Source organism: Macaca thibetana, chromosome 2, assembly GCF_024542745.1.
Source record: "Macaca thibetana thibetana isolate TM-01 chromosome 2, ASM2454274v1, whole genome shotgun sequence".
Classification (NCBI taxonomy): Eukaryota; Metazoa; Chordata; class Mammalia; order Primates; family Cercopithecidae; genus Macaca; species Macaca thibetana.
This window is the reverse complement of record NC_065579.1, coordinates 150,914,246-150,928,778: the sequence shown is the minus strand read 5'-3', so window position 1 is coordinate 150,928,778 and position 14,533 is coordinate 150,914,246. Positions and strand designations below refer to the sequence as shown.

The following is a 14,533-nucleotide window of genomic DNA, read 5'->3' as shown; positions in this document are numbered from 1 at the left end:
ACTGTCCCATCTAGGGGTGATGGGAGACAGTGACAGATCAGGCCTTAGATTCTCATAAGGAGCGTGAAACCTAGATCCCTCACATGAGCAGTTCACAATAGAGTTCGTTCCTGTGAGAACCTAATGCTGCCACTCATCTGACAGGAGGCAGAGCTCAGGCGGTAATGCGAGCAATGGGAATCGGCTGTAAATATAGATGAAGCTTTGCTCACTTGCCCACTGCTAACCTCCTTATGTGTGACCTGGTTCCTAACAAGCCATGTACCCGGGGGTTGGGGACACCTGCTCTATAAGATGTCCTTCTAGAATGATACAGTACTAAGCTGATGCTCAAGAGAAATTTTGAACTAAATGTGTAAATTAGGCTACCTATATAAACAAGAACTTCCTAAATCATTCTGTTCCATAGTAAAACACAACCATGTAAGCCAGTTCTTCACATATACGCACCAGTGTCTGTTTTTTGTTGCCAAGAGGTAGCTGTGTTCTTTACAACTGGTAGCATGGAAAGAAAGAGAAGTCTGCAAAGATTGAACAAACAGCATGCACTGTGGTATCCTTTATTTAAAAATTGTGAGCTGACTACAGTTGTAGTGTTCTCATTTACCATTCTGATGGCATAATAAACCAAGAGAACATTAACACAATTCCAAGAAGGCATTAACCTGTAACACACATATACGCCACACATGCACACACACAACATACACGCACACAAAGGTTATATTCTGAACACAAAAGTGATGGAAAAAAGCTCTGAATGCTCTAAATCAAATAAAAACCCTTTATTATAATAAACTGTGGCAATACTGTGGCTATTATGAAAAATATTGTAACTATTTTAAAAGCAAAAGGAAAAATACTGGCAGTTTGAAACTAGCAGCAAAAAGCAGATAAAAATAGAATGGAAGATAACATAAGACTAATATCAAAATTCTAATGTTGATACTGTGTAGGACTGCACTGAAGTAATTTTAAATTGGTTCTTAAGGAACTCTTAAAAAGGCCCTTAAAATATTAAATTGTTGCACCTTACAAACAGTGGAAAAGAAAAAAAAAGGATTTGGAATGTTACACACACACAGAAGAAATGTATTAGGTCTATCAATTTTGGTCTTTGTTTATGACCTTCAAAACGTTTTATAAAGAAAAAATTTAAGTGCCAATGTAGTGAAAGAAAGTTAAAAATTCCTAAAGATGCAAGTCTGAGTGCATTTACCAGGTCTAAGAATATATTTAAAGGTTAGGGGCAAGGCATGATTGATGCACATTTAAGAAGAAAAATATGGAGCCCATAAGGTAGGTCAAGTTCTTTGGAGAGTGTTGAGAATGAAGATGTATTAAACTCTGGCTATCTTGGAGGAGATTCCAAAGTACATGGAGTTCTCCAGCTCTTTATCAGTTGAAATCTGTTTCATCGTGGCCAATAGATAAGACTAACTTTTCAGCAAACTGGTTTCTCCTGTATTCAAACACAAAAATCTTTACCACACATTCAGAGCTGATAACAACACAAATAAGAATCCTGGTTTACAAAGGAAACCACATAAGCAAGGATTTTTTTTCCCATGGGTTCTTAACCAAATGTCTGAAGCTGCTAGACATCTGCAAAGAGGGGATACGTTTAGATTTCCTACTGATTTTGGAAGAAAAATATTTTCCTAAGGAAGCCAGAGTCATCCATGAGCAGGGACCTGTCTTCAGAATCTAAGAAGCATAATGTCCTTAATGCTTAAACTCATGACAAGTTGAGATCCAGAAAAACTGGCAGGTGGAAGGGGAAAGAGAAATGGAGAGTTTGAACATCTGCAGTGTACTTTGGAATAGAGTGGCTCAACTGCTTTCAGAAATGAATTGCTGGAGTACTGGGAGAAAACCCAGTTATCCGGAGTCAGGGGGTGGGGAGAGAGAGGCCTCCCATCTCCAGGGACCCTCTGGGCTGAGCTGTGGGCCAGAACCCTTGTTTTGGCCTTATTTTTCATGAGCACAGTCAAGTGGATAATTTATGACTTTGCCCAGGTAAATATTTGGTTTGGTTACTTTCTCTCTAAAATCAATTGGTCAGCCAAGTTACTGGTGTTTTCCCTAAATGAAATCTAGTGGCACTAGTATCTTAAGGTGCCAGCTAATGTAGATTAATGCCCATCAATAACGCTGCTAGGTATCAACTGCTCAACTGCTGTTGCTGAAGAATCAACCCACAAATGACCTAACTAGATAATCTATCACACTAGGTGCTTTTACTATCTTTTTTTTTTTTTTTTTTTTTTTTTTTTTTTTTTTTTTTTTTTTTTTTAGTTTTAGAGAAATAGTCCTTTTAATATGACTTAGAAACTGCTTTTCTCTGGCTTTGTTTCACTCTTCTTCCTCTTCCCCTTCCCCTTCACCTTCCTCCATCGTTTCCACAATGAGCTCTGCTGTGCAGGTGGCTTCTCCAAGACTGTTGACAGCTTTGCAGGTGTACTTGGCATCATCATCCCCACAAACATCACTAATAATTAAAGAGCAGTTCCCGTCCTCATCGTAGTCTATCTGGAAGTGGCGGGACTCCCTGATTGACTGGTCATCTTTGAACCAGACAACCTCGGGGTCCGGGTATCCTGCATCACAGGGAGAGAGCACAAGTTGCAGGAACTGTTATTCAAAATTTATCAACTCATGCAAGCAACTCATAAGCTACCACTATTGATAAAGGTGGTTAAGGAAAAAATTTTCATGTTGGCCTTTATCAACTGTTTTGATATCTACATTAGAAAATGGACATGTCTTGTAAATACCAATATCTGAAACCCCAAATAGAATATGTTAAATTTGTTCCATTTCCCACACATGTTGGACTAGCACCACGTCCCACCTATTAAAAAACTTAATGGTGTTTTTTTTTTTTTTTTTTTTAAAGTGATGAGTCTCACTCTGTTGTCTAGGCCGGAATGTAGTGGCATGATCATAGCTTATTGTTGCTCAAATTCCTGGGCTCAAACAATCCTCCCTTCTCAGCCTCCTGAGTAGTGGAACTATAGACATGAGAGACCATACTCAGTTAAATATCCCACCTTTCACTTTTTGAGGGGTAGGAGGCAGGGTCTCATTCTATCACCCAGGCTGGAGTGCAGTGGCATGAACATGGCTCACTGCAACTTCCTGGGCTCAAGCAATCTTCCTCCCTCAGCCTCCCAAGTAGCTGGAGCTACAGGTACACACCACCATGCCCGGCTAATTTTTTAAAAAGTTTTTTTTGTAGAGACAGGGTCTCCTATGTTTCCCAGGCTGGTCTCAAACTCCTGGGCTCAAGTGATCCTCTGACCTTGGCCTCCCAAAGTGCTGGGATTATAGGCGTGAGCCACCACACCCACCCACCTTTAAACAGAGTACTACCTGAGGCTAGGCATGGTGGCTCACACCTGTAATCCCAGCACTTTGGGAGGTCGAGGTGGGCAGGAATTCAAGACCAGCTTGGCCAACATGGCAAAAAAAATAAAAATAAAAAAGAGTACTACCTGAAATACTGCTCCAACTCCAACTCTACACCTAGATCTAAATACCTTCTTAGATTGATAATACAATTTTCTTTTTCTTTTTTTTGAGTCAGAGTCTCACTCTGTTGCCCAGGCTGGAGTGCAGTAGCATGATCTTGGCTCACTGTAATCTCCGCCTGATTGGTTCAAGTGATTCTCGTGCCTCAGCCTTCTGAGTAGCTGGGATTACAGGTGCGTGCAACCGCACCCAGCTAATTTTTGTATTTTTAGTAGAGACAGGGTTTCAGCATGTTGACCAGTCTGGTCTGTATCTCCTGATCTCAAGTAATCCACCCGCCTGAGTCTTCCAAATTGCTGGGATTACAGGTGTGAGCCACCGTGCTTGGCTGAAAATACAATTTTCTATCTATTTTTTTGACAGAGTCTCACTCTGTTGCCTAGGCAGGAGTTCAGCAGCATGATCTCGGGTCACTGCAACCTCCACTATCCAGGCTCAAGTGATCCTCTCACCTCAGCCTACTGCATAGCTCAGACTGCAGGTACACACCACCACACCCAGCTAATTTTCATATTTTTTATAGAGATGGGGTTTCACCATGTTGCCCAGGCCGGCCTTGATCTCCTGGACTCAAGTGATCTGCCTGTTGAGATTACACGCATGAGTCGCTATGCCCAGCCTAAATTTTCAATTTTGTATAATAGTTAAAGTTAAATAATTTAAATGAAAAATAAGAGTAAAAACAAAATGGGAACAAGGGATCTTTTTGGAGTGATGAAAATGTTCTAAAATTGGATTGTGGTGGTGGTTGCATGACTATAAATTCATTAAAAATAATTGAATTGTGCATTTAAAATAGGTGAATTTTATGGTATATAAATTATAACTCAATAAAGCTAATAACAGCTATATAAAACATAATTGAAAAGAGCTGATAATATTTCTAAGAAGAAGAAAGCAATATTTGTCTTAGTCTGATCCAAAGCAGGTAATTTGCCTATGGACAATTGGAAATGGACCTCACCAATGAGCCTTTATACATTAGTCATATTTCTGCAAAGTTCAGCAATTAAAAAATAAAATACACATGCATATAAAATACATACATATTATATATGTTTAAAGTGTATGTGTGCATATATATGCACAGAAGCATTACCAACATTGTGCATTTTGGTCGCATGTACATGGTATATACATGTACCCCGCTTTTAAAGTCATACATATACATACCTTTAAAAATATACAATATATTCCACCTGACTTTCTCTTAAATGTTGGAGATGTATTTTTATAGGAAAAAAACTGTAGCCCTGATACGGTTTGGATGTTTGTGCCCCCTGAATCTCATGTTGAAATGTGATCCCCAGTGTCGGAGGTGGGGCCTGGTGGGAGGTGTTTGGGTCATGGAGGCAGATCCCTCATGAATGTCTTGGTGCCCTCCCCAAGGTAATGAGTGAGTTCTTGCTCTGTCAGTTCATGTGGATCTGGTCGTTAAAACGTGGCATGTCCTTCTCTCTCGCTGTCTCTCTTGCCATGTGACATGCCTGCTTCTGCTATGATTGAAAGCATCCTGAGGCCTCACTGGATGCAGATGCTGGCACCAAGCCAAATAAGCTTCTTTTCTTTATAAATTTTCTAGCCTCAGGTATTCCTTTATAGCAATGCAAACAGGCTAATACGAGCCCTAACCAGAAGAAAAATTATACATAAGAAATCAAGAATTCTAATATTCTTTTCAATGTTTTTTCAAAACAATTTTGGAAATTGTTTTTTTGAAGTAATTAGGAACACCCAGACCATGAGGAAAATTGGGTCAGGAAGAGCTGATCGTAAAGTACCCTGCACTCCCACGCCCTGGACTCTCAGTGCATAAGTTTCAATTTTGTTTTTATCACAACAACATCCATATGCTTAAATTTCTCATCGGAGCTCCAGCTAAAAGTTGCATAAATATCAACAAAACAATTCCAAAGAGAAAATTAAGTACGAAACAATCCCAAAGAGAAAATTAAGTACAAAATGATAATCATTGTGTTACTTTAAAACATTCAAAAAAGAAAAAAAAACTTCAGAAGACCCAATGCAATGGTAATGGTGAGAACTGCAAGCAGTGGCTCCAGAGTCTTCAACAGAATCCCCAGTCTGAGAATTTTCACATTATCAAAGGCAGCACATCCACTTTCTTTTAATTGAATGGAGAAAGGAAAATGACTATGGTAGGTGAAGCATTGATAAAGCACTTTGATAATATAAAGATGCAGAAGAAAAACTATTTTTTCCATTCCTAACTTTGGGTTATTTTACTCAAAAGGCATTGTCTACTCACATTGCTGGAGAATCAAAGAAAGTGGGAGGCACAGTTTGTTCTGACTGCTGTACAGTGCTATGCAGCCTTGGGAAAGTTGCCTAATAAACTTCTGTGCTCTATTTGGTCAGACCAAAATGGGCGATAACCTGCCACCCTGCTTGGCAGGTGAAAGTCATAGACTTGAAGCAAAGAGCCTGTCTTATCTTGTCCCTTCTCTTTCTAGACGGTTGTAATCTATATGAAAATGGAAACGCTTTGTGTCATCAACTTTGCTTATTTCTCAGGTGCTATGCCATGACCCCTTAAGGTCCCTTGAGCTCTGACCACTGATGGGTCTATGGCTGCATTATTCCCAGTAGGCAGATAAGCAGCCTGGGGAAGATGGCATTGGCTGAGTGCTTTGTCCTGGGTGCCTGGCTCCCAACTGGCCTCAGTCTGAAGTCACAATGCATGCTCTCTCTCTGTACCTGCCAGTCCCACAACTTTTCCCTTTACTCCATGACATCTTTACAAGATCTAAAAGGTTCCCCTTTCTCACATATTCCCCTCACAGAATCCCCAGAGCCACTCTATGACTTAGCTATCATCTTACAGTGGAGGGATCTTAACCCAGGGGAGCTGGACCACCATCCAAGGTCACACAGCCTGTGGACAAGTAGCAGAGCCTGCCGACTCCACATCCTATGTCTTTGTGCCAGCCTTCCTCTGAGGGCCTCGTATGGGCAAGTCACATGCTTTTCAGCAGTTTGCAAAGCTCATTTCACTAAGCATGTTCCAAAGCCAGGTAAGTCCATGCAAGGCCATTTCTAAACTTAGGTCTAGTGGCTGGTGTAAGTAGGTGAAATTTCAAATGTGCCCCCTGGGGAAGTGACTGAAGGACATACCTTCAGGAGGTGGGGAGTGCAGGGCATCGCCCTTTATGAGCAGCTCCTGCTGACCCAGTTTCCCCCAAAGCTTGGCGGTTCCTCATTGTCCCAAGCTGCACAGAACTGACATCCTGCCCAGGGTGCATGGTAGGGACCCTACCATCCAGCCACACCCTATTGACGGTGAAGAGAAGCACAGCTACAACTTACCTTCAATCTTGCAGTCAAATCTAGCAGCACTTCCCTCCACAACTTCTAAATCACGAATGGTCTTAGAGAAATAGGGTTTTACATGAGGCTTTTCCTCAGCAACAGCCTCAAGGAAAGCTTGGGACACATCTTCTAGAAGACAGAGAAGAAGACCAGGTCATTTCTTCATTCCTTGTTCTTGCCTTGCCTCTAGCTTAAAGAAACTAACTTTTTAAAAAGTCGCCATGATTTAGCAAAGAAGGCAGCTTTGAGAACTGAATCATAAGCACGGCTTTCTCCTGGGGACAGGTTGGCCTGCTGCCAAATAGTTTTTGGCAGAAGAAAGAACTGTGCCCAAGCTGAGGAAATGATCAGACTCCCCCTTTCCCTTATGCTGACATGTTGAAAGAGGAAATCATCTTTAAAAAGGATTTCTGGCTGCATTTCATGCTGCTTTAGGATTCAGCTGAGGGTATCTGAGCACGGCAGGACCTCGCTGGCCTTCCTAGTCTTGGTATCCCTCTGCCCTCCTTCTGCAGCAGGTGTTCCACCTGCTTTTTAGAAGGGAGGAGCCATGTCCTAGCCGCATCTTCAGCTTCCAGTGGCTCTTGCTCCATGCTCACACTGCCTTCATGCTGTGTGACTGTGGACCAGGATGTAGGATTGGTTCAGGGAAAAACTATAACTTGGAGGGACAACTGTATCTCCTCCCTTCCCTTCAGGCTATGTCTAGGTCATCTGAGGAGGGGCAGGAGTGGCTCGGGAGGGACCAGGCCTGTGTGCTGCAGTCTCTGTCCCTGGCTGCAAGGAAGCTCCAGAGCAGGCAGCTGCTGGCCTCACCAATAACCCTACCTTTGCTCACCAAAGGGATCTAAACTCAGCTTCTCACCTAGTGGATACAAAAAGCACCAGGCAGGGAGGGACAGAGGGAGTCTCTGGCCAAATGAGATAAGGGCCTGGCCCTGCAGGCACCTGAAGCAGGAAAAGGATGGGGCTTTCACTGAGGAGATGGACGGCACAGCATCTAACACGGTGAGCAAGTAACTGACCCTATTAGTCTCCAGGAGGGGCCCTGCCAATCCCAGTCTGCCCAGTTCAAATGACATGATTCAGCAGCATGAACAATGCCAAACAAATGTGGACCATGAGAGTTAATTTTTATTTATAACAAAACCACAAAGATGGTAGAAAATAGAATATTTTGTAAATCTTACACAACTGCATGTAATTTTAATGTATTTTTGCCCATTAATATAGAGTATCACTTTTGCCATAAGAACAAAGGAAGATTTTAATAAAGTCTTTGTTAATTTTAACACAAAATATATGAAAAAGCATAGCTGAGGTCATCTAGTTCTATTAGACAAATAACAACTTTCCCTCTGAAAATGGCTAAGCCTAAGGTTAAATGATTAAGAATAATTATTAGACTTAGTAACTGTCAGGGCAACTCAAAATTACTTCTGAATTTATCTTTGCAGGGCATATTAAAAAAAAAAAATTAGAAAAAAAAAAAAAAGAACAAAACCAACCAAAACCTCAAAATGCCCCTTTGTTCCCCAACCCTTTCTTTCTCACCAGCTGGCTGGAGAAACTCCTCCTTACCTTCAGATTCTAGTTTTTCTGCATTGAGCGGGCTGGTTGGTGACCCTGTTGAGGATTTCCTGCCACTGAGCCCTGAGATCATTGCCATAGAGGACAGTCTTCCAATGGCTCTCACAGCATTGCCCGTTTTCTGGAAAATAGACACGGGGGTTGGACTCAGGCGTTGTCCCTGGTTCCAGCTGGGTAGTGCGAGGGGCTGCGGGGAGTAGAGCCCAGCCCCAGAGAAGCAGCTGTTCCCCGGATCAAGGACTTCCCGAGAGCCGAGGTTCTGCCAGAGGAGCGAACCCAACCTTGCTCTGCTCAGCACTGTCAGTGTGTCAGAAGATGTTCAGAGAATGGAATGGGGCCTGGAACTGATGTGTGCGTTAATGTGACTAAACAAGGTCAACATGAGACAAAAACCCTTTTCATACAGTGCTTCAACTCCCATAAAAGGGATAGTTTATATAAAGCAACTGCAGGCTGAGACAGCTCCAAAGACTTATTGCTGACTGGGACTAGCGGGGCTGTTTCTCGTAAAACAATGCCAGTGATGTGATTATAATTGGCCAAGAGAATAGTTACTACGGATCCCACAAGTCCTGATGCAAAAATAATCATGATAATAATAACAGAGCATCCTGTTGACCTTGGGCAAGTCACTTAACCACTCTGAGCTTCAGTTTCCTTCTCTAGAAGGAGGCGGCTGGACAAGATGATCTCCAAGGTCCCATTTAGCTCTGTTTATAATTCAGAGACTTAAGTGATTTGGAGAAACACTCTGGCTGGCCCCAGCACAAGTCTACGATGCAGTGAAGCTCTGGAGGGGAGCTCTTCCCTGGTGTGCATTCAGGCACCGAAAAGAAGCATCGAAGAAATAAAAGGCAACGGCACTTTGCTTTTCGGTGACTAGACTTGGGAGAGGAAAGAATTTCTGCTGAAAAGGATCAGAACTTGAGATGTAATTTATTTACATTGTGAAAATTCTACCAAGCATAGGATCCCTAATAATGTACAATTGTGTCTTATTGTTTTTTTATCTTTCAATAAGTTTTTCACCTTTTTTCTAAGGTTAACAGGAATGACTAAGAAAACTAAAGCACAACCAAGTCTTTCCACCCCTGCACCCAAAGCATCTTTTTTAGGCATCTAAAAGCTGTGCATCCAGACAACAGATGTCACCACAGACTGGCTACTTGTCCCCCCCGGAGAGAGGAAGGAAACAGCCTCTTCATAGGCAAATGGCTTGTACTCATTGCACCTCAAATTCTGCCTGCAAAGCCATTTTCCTCCTGAATTCACTTCACATGCTTAAGTACTTCAGTAAAACCTCACCATTTAGGACTACTTGGAAAGCCAGTAAGCTTCAGTAAAAAGTGATCATTTTGAAAATAAATAACTTCTGGGTGCTAAGGAAACATACAGAAAATTGTGTGCGTGTGTGTATGGTGAAAGAGGAGACTTACTGCGGTGGGCAGGATGACCTTACTGTCATGCCTCCTGCCGTCCTTGCTACAGATTGCTTTCATGCACTTTGGACAGACATTCTACCTTGCTCTGTCCCCTAGGCATCCCTTCTCGCACACATCACACTGTGTGGTGTGGGTATGTTTCTGGCCTCTGCCGCCACAGTGAGGCTGGGTCACTGAACAGAATCCAGGGAGCCGCAGGTGGAGGTGATGAGGAGGGGAAGACGGTGAGAGATGAAAACTGAACAATTTAACTGTGAGCAGAACCACAGTGTGGCCCTGCAGAGAATGCCTCTGCAGGCTCAGGCCACGTGGCAACCTTTCCTGCTCTTCTGGCAGATGTTACTGGTTCAGCCTGTTTGTTGTGGTAGCCGGAGTGTAGAGAGATCCAGCTCTTCCCATGGGATGTTATCATGCCTTCAGGAACAGTTAAGAGGTGGTACAAGCCATGGCAGCCCTCCCTGTGTAGTCAATGTCAGACCAGCCTGCTTCCTAATCAACCTGATTCTCACACTCTGCCCTTCTCTGCTCTCCATTCCCTTTATCCAACACAGATTGGTTTGTCATGGGCTAGGAGCCTCTAAACCCAGAGGGTTTGTTCTCAACAAGGGATAGGTTAGTTCTCTAACCCTAATTGCTGGGAGACCTTGTGCAAGTCAGTTCCCTTCTCTGGGCCTCAGGAGCCTGGGAGCAGAAGATTCTAATCTCCCTGCAGTTCCAGACCTCTACAGAAAGACGCTGGTTTATATCCATAAATCTGTAGCAAGGAACACCCGCCTTGAACCCATGAGCTCCCCATTTCCAGACATCAGGATTGAGACTGATCAGGACTGTCTTCACCTGTGTGGTGTGGAGAGATGATGCCTTTTCTCTTCCAGGTTTTATTTCATAACAAAGTGACTAATATGAACCTATTAGAACGAGGAAACAAAAGTTATAGTATTTCAGAGGAACTAGTAAATATATTAACAAATAAATAGGTCTCACATCTGGAGAACTTTTCTAAAAGATGGAGATATCCAGCATATAATTTCTAAAACATCAAAAATATCTAGAAATTGATTTGTGAAAAAAATTGCTGAGGAAGTTATTTGTCAGAACTAGAAATGAATATATGGGTATGTTCTAGTCTTCCACTTTTATGCCTTTGAGCTGACAACTGGTTATTGCTTTACTATCCAAGGACCTTAGGAAATTTTTGGAACATCAAGATAGCCAAGTTTTAATTTTGTAATTTCTGCCTTCATTTTGAGAAAGTCTTTTTCTCATTTGAGGGCAATTGCCCAGGCTGAATTCCTGTGTCACTGGTGGGCAGTATCTGCACCAGCCTCCTTCATGCAGCACAAGTTCCCTGCCACTTGGAGAGCTTGTGGGGCCAGCCATCTTGGCTTGCCGAGGCAGGCTTGTGGAGTTTCCCGGGATTAGGGTCTTTTGATGCCAATACCAAGACATTCCCTGGCAAATATATGGCAAGCTGGTTACCCGCACATCAGTCAGTCATCAAAGTCCCCCATATATATCATTAGCCCCAAGACTACAGTTTCCCCTGAGCAGGGCATACCATCCAAATGGGATGGTCAAGAATACTCCATGCTATGCTGAGTCCAGTGTTTTCTCCCCTAATGCCCTTGGTTCATACTGCTGGGGTCTTTATGGTTCCCGGAAAATAAAGATGGCTACCCACGGGCCTCTGATGTCTAGTCTTTTGCTTCCAGTGTGCATGCAGAAACGCTATTAATCTGCTCAACCTACCTGCCCCCATTGCTGCACCTTTCCAACATATCTTTGTAAAATTCTTTTAATATAAATTTAAAATATACCTTCTTTCAGAATAACTTCATTCTAAGATGAGTAATACGATTACCCATACGTATACGAGTCATCTATACCCAGCCTAGCTTTGTTTGTAGGGATTTGTTCCCATGACACTTCATTCCTCCTAGGGCTTTTTATGAAAACCACACCAGAATAACAAGAAGGTGCCTTCTCTGGCACAGCTACAGAGAGTTCCGGGCCATCTGAGCCTACCCTTCCCCTCTCCCTCTGCCCCTGCTTGCAACCCATTCCTTCCCACTCCACCCCACCGCACAGAACCTTGGCTGCTGCAAGAGGGAACCCCCATATTCCAAGGGGAGCTAAGGCCCTGGTGCTTGCAGTTAAAATGCAGAAAACATTTTCCCAAGGGAGCAACGTAACATGAAATGGTTAGAGCTGTTAACAGGGAAGCTACTCTTCAGGGACGCTACTTGTTGAATGGGAATTTTGTGGACAACTTTTGTGGAAAAATCATTTCCAAATGTCGCCATCTATACTAAAATATAAAATTAAGTTTCCTTCTCTGAATTCTACCCTTTTCTTCCCCTGCCCTTCCAGAAAACCCTATGGCTAATAATGCTGTAAACAAGAAGAAAAAGAAATTGATTAAAATATCAGCATAGGCTGCGCACTCAGCACTTCGGGAAGCCAATGCAGGAGGATCGCTTGAGGCCAGGAGTTCAAGACTACTCTAGGCAACATAGTGAGACCCTGTTTCTACCAAAGTTAAAAAAATAAAATAAAATTAGCCAGTGTGGTGGCATATGCCTATAGTCCCAGCTACTCAGGAGGCCGAGACGAGAAGATTGCTTGAGCCCAGGAGGTCGAGACTGCAGTGAGCTATGCTTGTACCACTGCCCTTCAGCCTGGGTGACAGCATGAGACCCTGTTTCTTTAAAAAAAAAAATCAGCACCACTGTGATTCCCTGACTGATTTAACTGAAAAATTCCCTTTGCCTCCTTTCCTATTTCCTCATCTCTTCTCTGCTCCTAGCCCCTGGGTTTAGGCGTACTCCTGGCTTTGGTTCGTCTGCAGATGTTCCCAGGTGATAAGGCTGCCCCTTAACCTATAGCCTCAGCCAAGTAATATCCACTTAGACTCACTGCTCTGAGGACTGCCCCGCCCTGACATCAGCTTCCCTATCCTTTCCAGAAATATTTCTTTGAGACCTTCTGGCCACAGGATTATTAATACAGCTGACCTTTGATTTTGTAGATCCTCTCCCCTTTTTTAATAAAAGAATATTTGCTACTCAGATCCCAGTGGCACCAAAAGGTAAGCAGCTACAGATGTTTCAACTCACCTTGCACTTGAGGGAGGCCTGGAGACCCACCTAAACCTTCCCATGAGGGGCGTAGCCAGGAACTGACTTCCACGGCGGAGGAGCACAGCTGAGATGTGCTGGGGATGGTGGTCACTTAAACTCCACACTTGTGGCCCCCATTTGCCTTTGCTCCCTCTTTCAACCTCTGAGTGACACTCTACTTTTGAGGCAACTGTGATTTAGTCACCTGGTGTGGCAAATGACCAGTGTTCCAGTTGCCTCCAACACAGTAATTTCCCTTTTCTCTGCCACCCAGTCAGTCTCAATGCCCCTGGGTCCCTTGAGTATCCAGCTAAAAGACTCTGCTCCTGTCAAGCCAAGCCCAGCCAGAATGGGTCCAGCTCCCACCTCTGTGCCTTCTCCTCCACATGTGCAGTCCTCTTCTCTGTTCTGACTCAGGTTCCACACCTGATTCAAACTCTTGAGCCTGGGAGCATTTCTTCATAATCACATCCAACTGTGGTTGTGACCAGGTCGGTTCTATCCACACACACCCGTGGCTATGGAGAGCTATCCGGATAGTTTATGTATCTTGGTGCACATTACATCCTTTCATGTCTAGTTGCTTCAGTTCCCCCATTGTACTACATGGTCGCTGAGTATAGAAACCATGTCCTCTCAATTGCTTGAACCTGGTAGGCAGAGTCTGCAGTGAGCTGAGATCGTGCCACTGCACTCCAGCCTGGGTGACGGAGTGAGACGAAAGAAAGAAGAAAGAAAGAAAGAAAAGAAAGAAAGAAAGAAAAAGAAAGAAAGAAAGAAAGAAAGAAAGAAAGAAAGAAAGAAAGGAAAGAAAGGAAAGAAAGGAAAGAAAGAAAGAAAGAAAGAAAGAAAGAAAGAAAGAAAGAAAGAAAGAAAGAAAGAAAGAAAGAAAAGAAAGAAACCATGTCTTCTCCAGCAGCCTAAGAATTGTAATTCTAGGCCAGGAGCAGTGGCTCACGCCTGTAATCCCAGCACTTTGGGAGGCAGAGGTGGGCGGATCACGAAGTCAGGAGATTGAGACCATTCTGGCTAACATGGTGAAACCCTGTCTCCACTAAAAATACAAAAAATTAGCTGGGCGTGGTGCCGGGTGCCTGTAATCCCAGCTACTCAGGAGGCTGAGGAAGGAGAATGGCGTGATCCCGGGAGGCGGAGCTTGCAGTGAGCCGAATTCGCACCACTGCACTCCAGCCTGGGCGATAGAGTGAGATTCCATTTCAAAAAAAAAAAAAAAAAGAATTGTAATTCTAATTGTAGTAATAAAAATGATAAAATAGATGATGATGGTGATAAACATCCTGTGGTTTTGGATAATAATTTTATCCACCCATGCCTTTTATCAGAGGCAGTCTTGGAGTTAAGACTATGTGTTTTGCAGTCAAACTCTGGGTTTGAATCCTGACCCTTCTGCTTATTAGCTGTGTAACCCTGGATGGCTTTCCTAACCTTTTCTCTGCCTCAATTTTGTCTGTAAAGTGGGGATAATAACAGTACCTGCCTCCTAGGGTTAAAAGATTT

The 14,533-nt window shown here is 43.2% G+C and overlaps 1 protein-coding gene across 11 annotated transcripts in view; it reads right to left on the bottom strand.

Annotated features, from left to right (window-relative positions):
* Positions 1-530: 530 nt before the first annotated feature.
* The window catches only part of MYLK (myosin light chain kinase), a 220,829-nt gene continuing 206,826 nt past the window's right edge, over positions 531-14,533 (bottom strand). For 8 of the 11 annotated variants that reach the window (XM_050781565.1, XM_050781566.1, XM_050781568.1 and 5 more), the window contains 3 exons: positions 8,446-8,575; positions 6,862-6,993; positions 531-2,600 (listed from right to left, as the gene is read on the bottom strand). In XM_050781565.1, the coding sequence (XP_050637522.1) occupies positions 2,356-2,600; positions 6,862-6,993; positions 8,446-8,575 (507 nt within the window). In that variant the 3' untranslated portion in view covers positions 531-2,355. Of the gene's footprint in view, positions 2,601-6,861; positions 6,994-8,445; positions 8,576-8,735; positions 13,727-14,533 lie in introns of those variants that run through there. The other 3 variants (XM_050781576.1, XM_050781575.1, XM_050781570.1) reach the window with 3 other exon arrangements.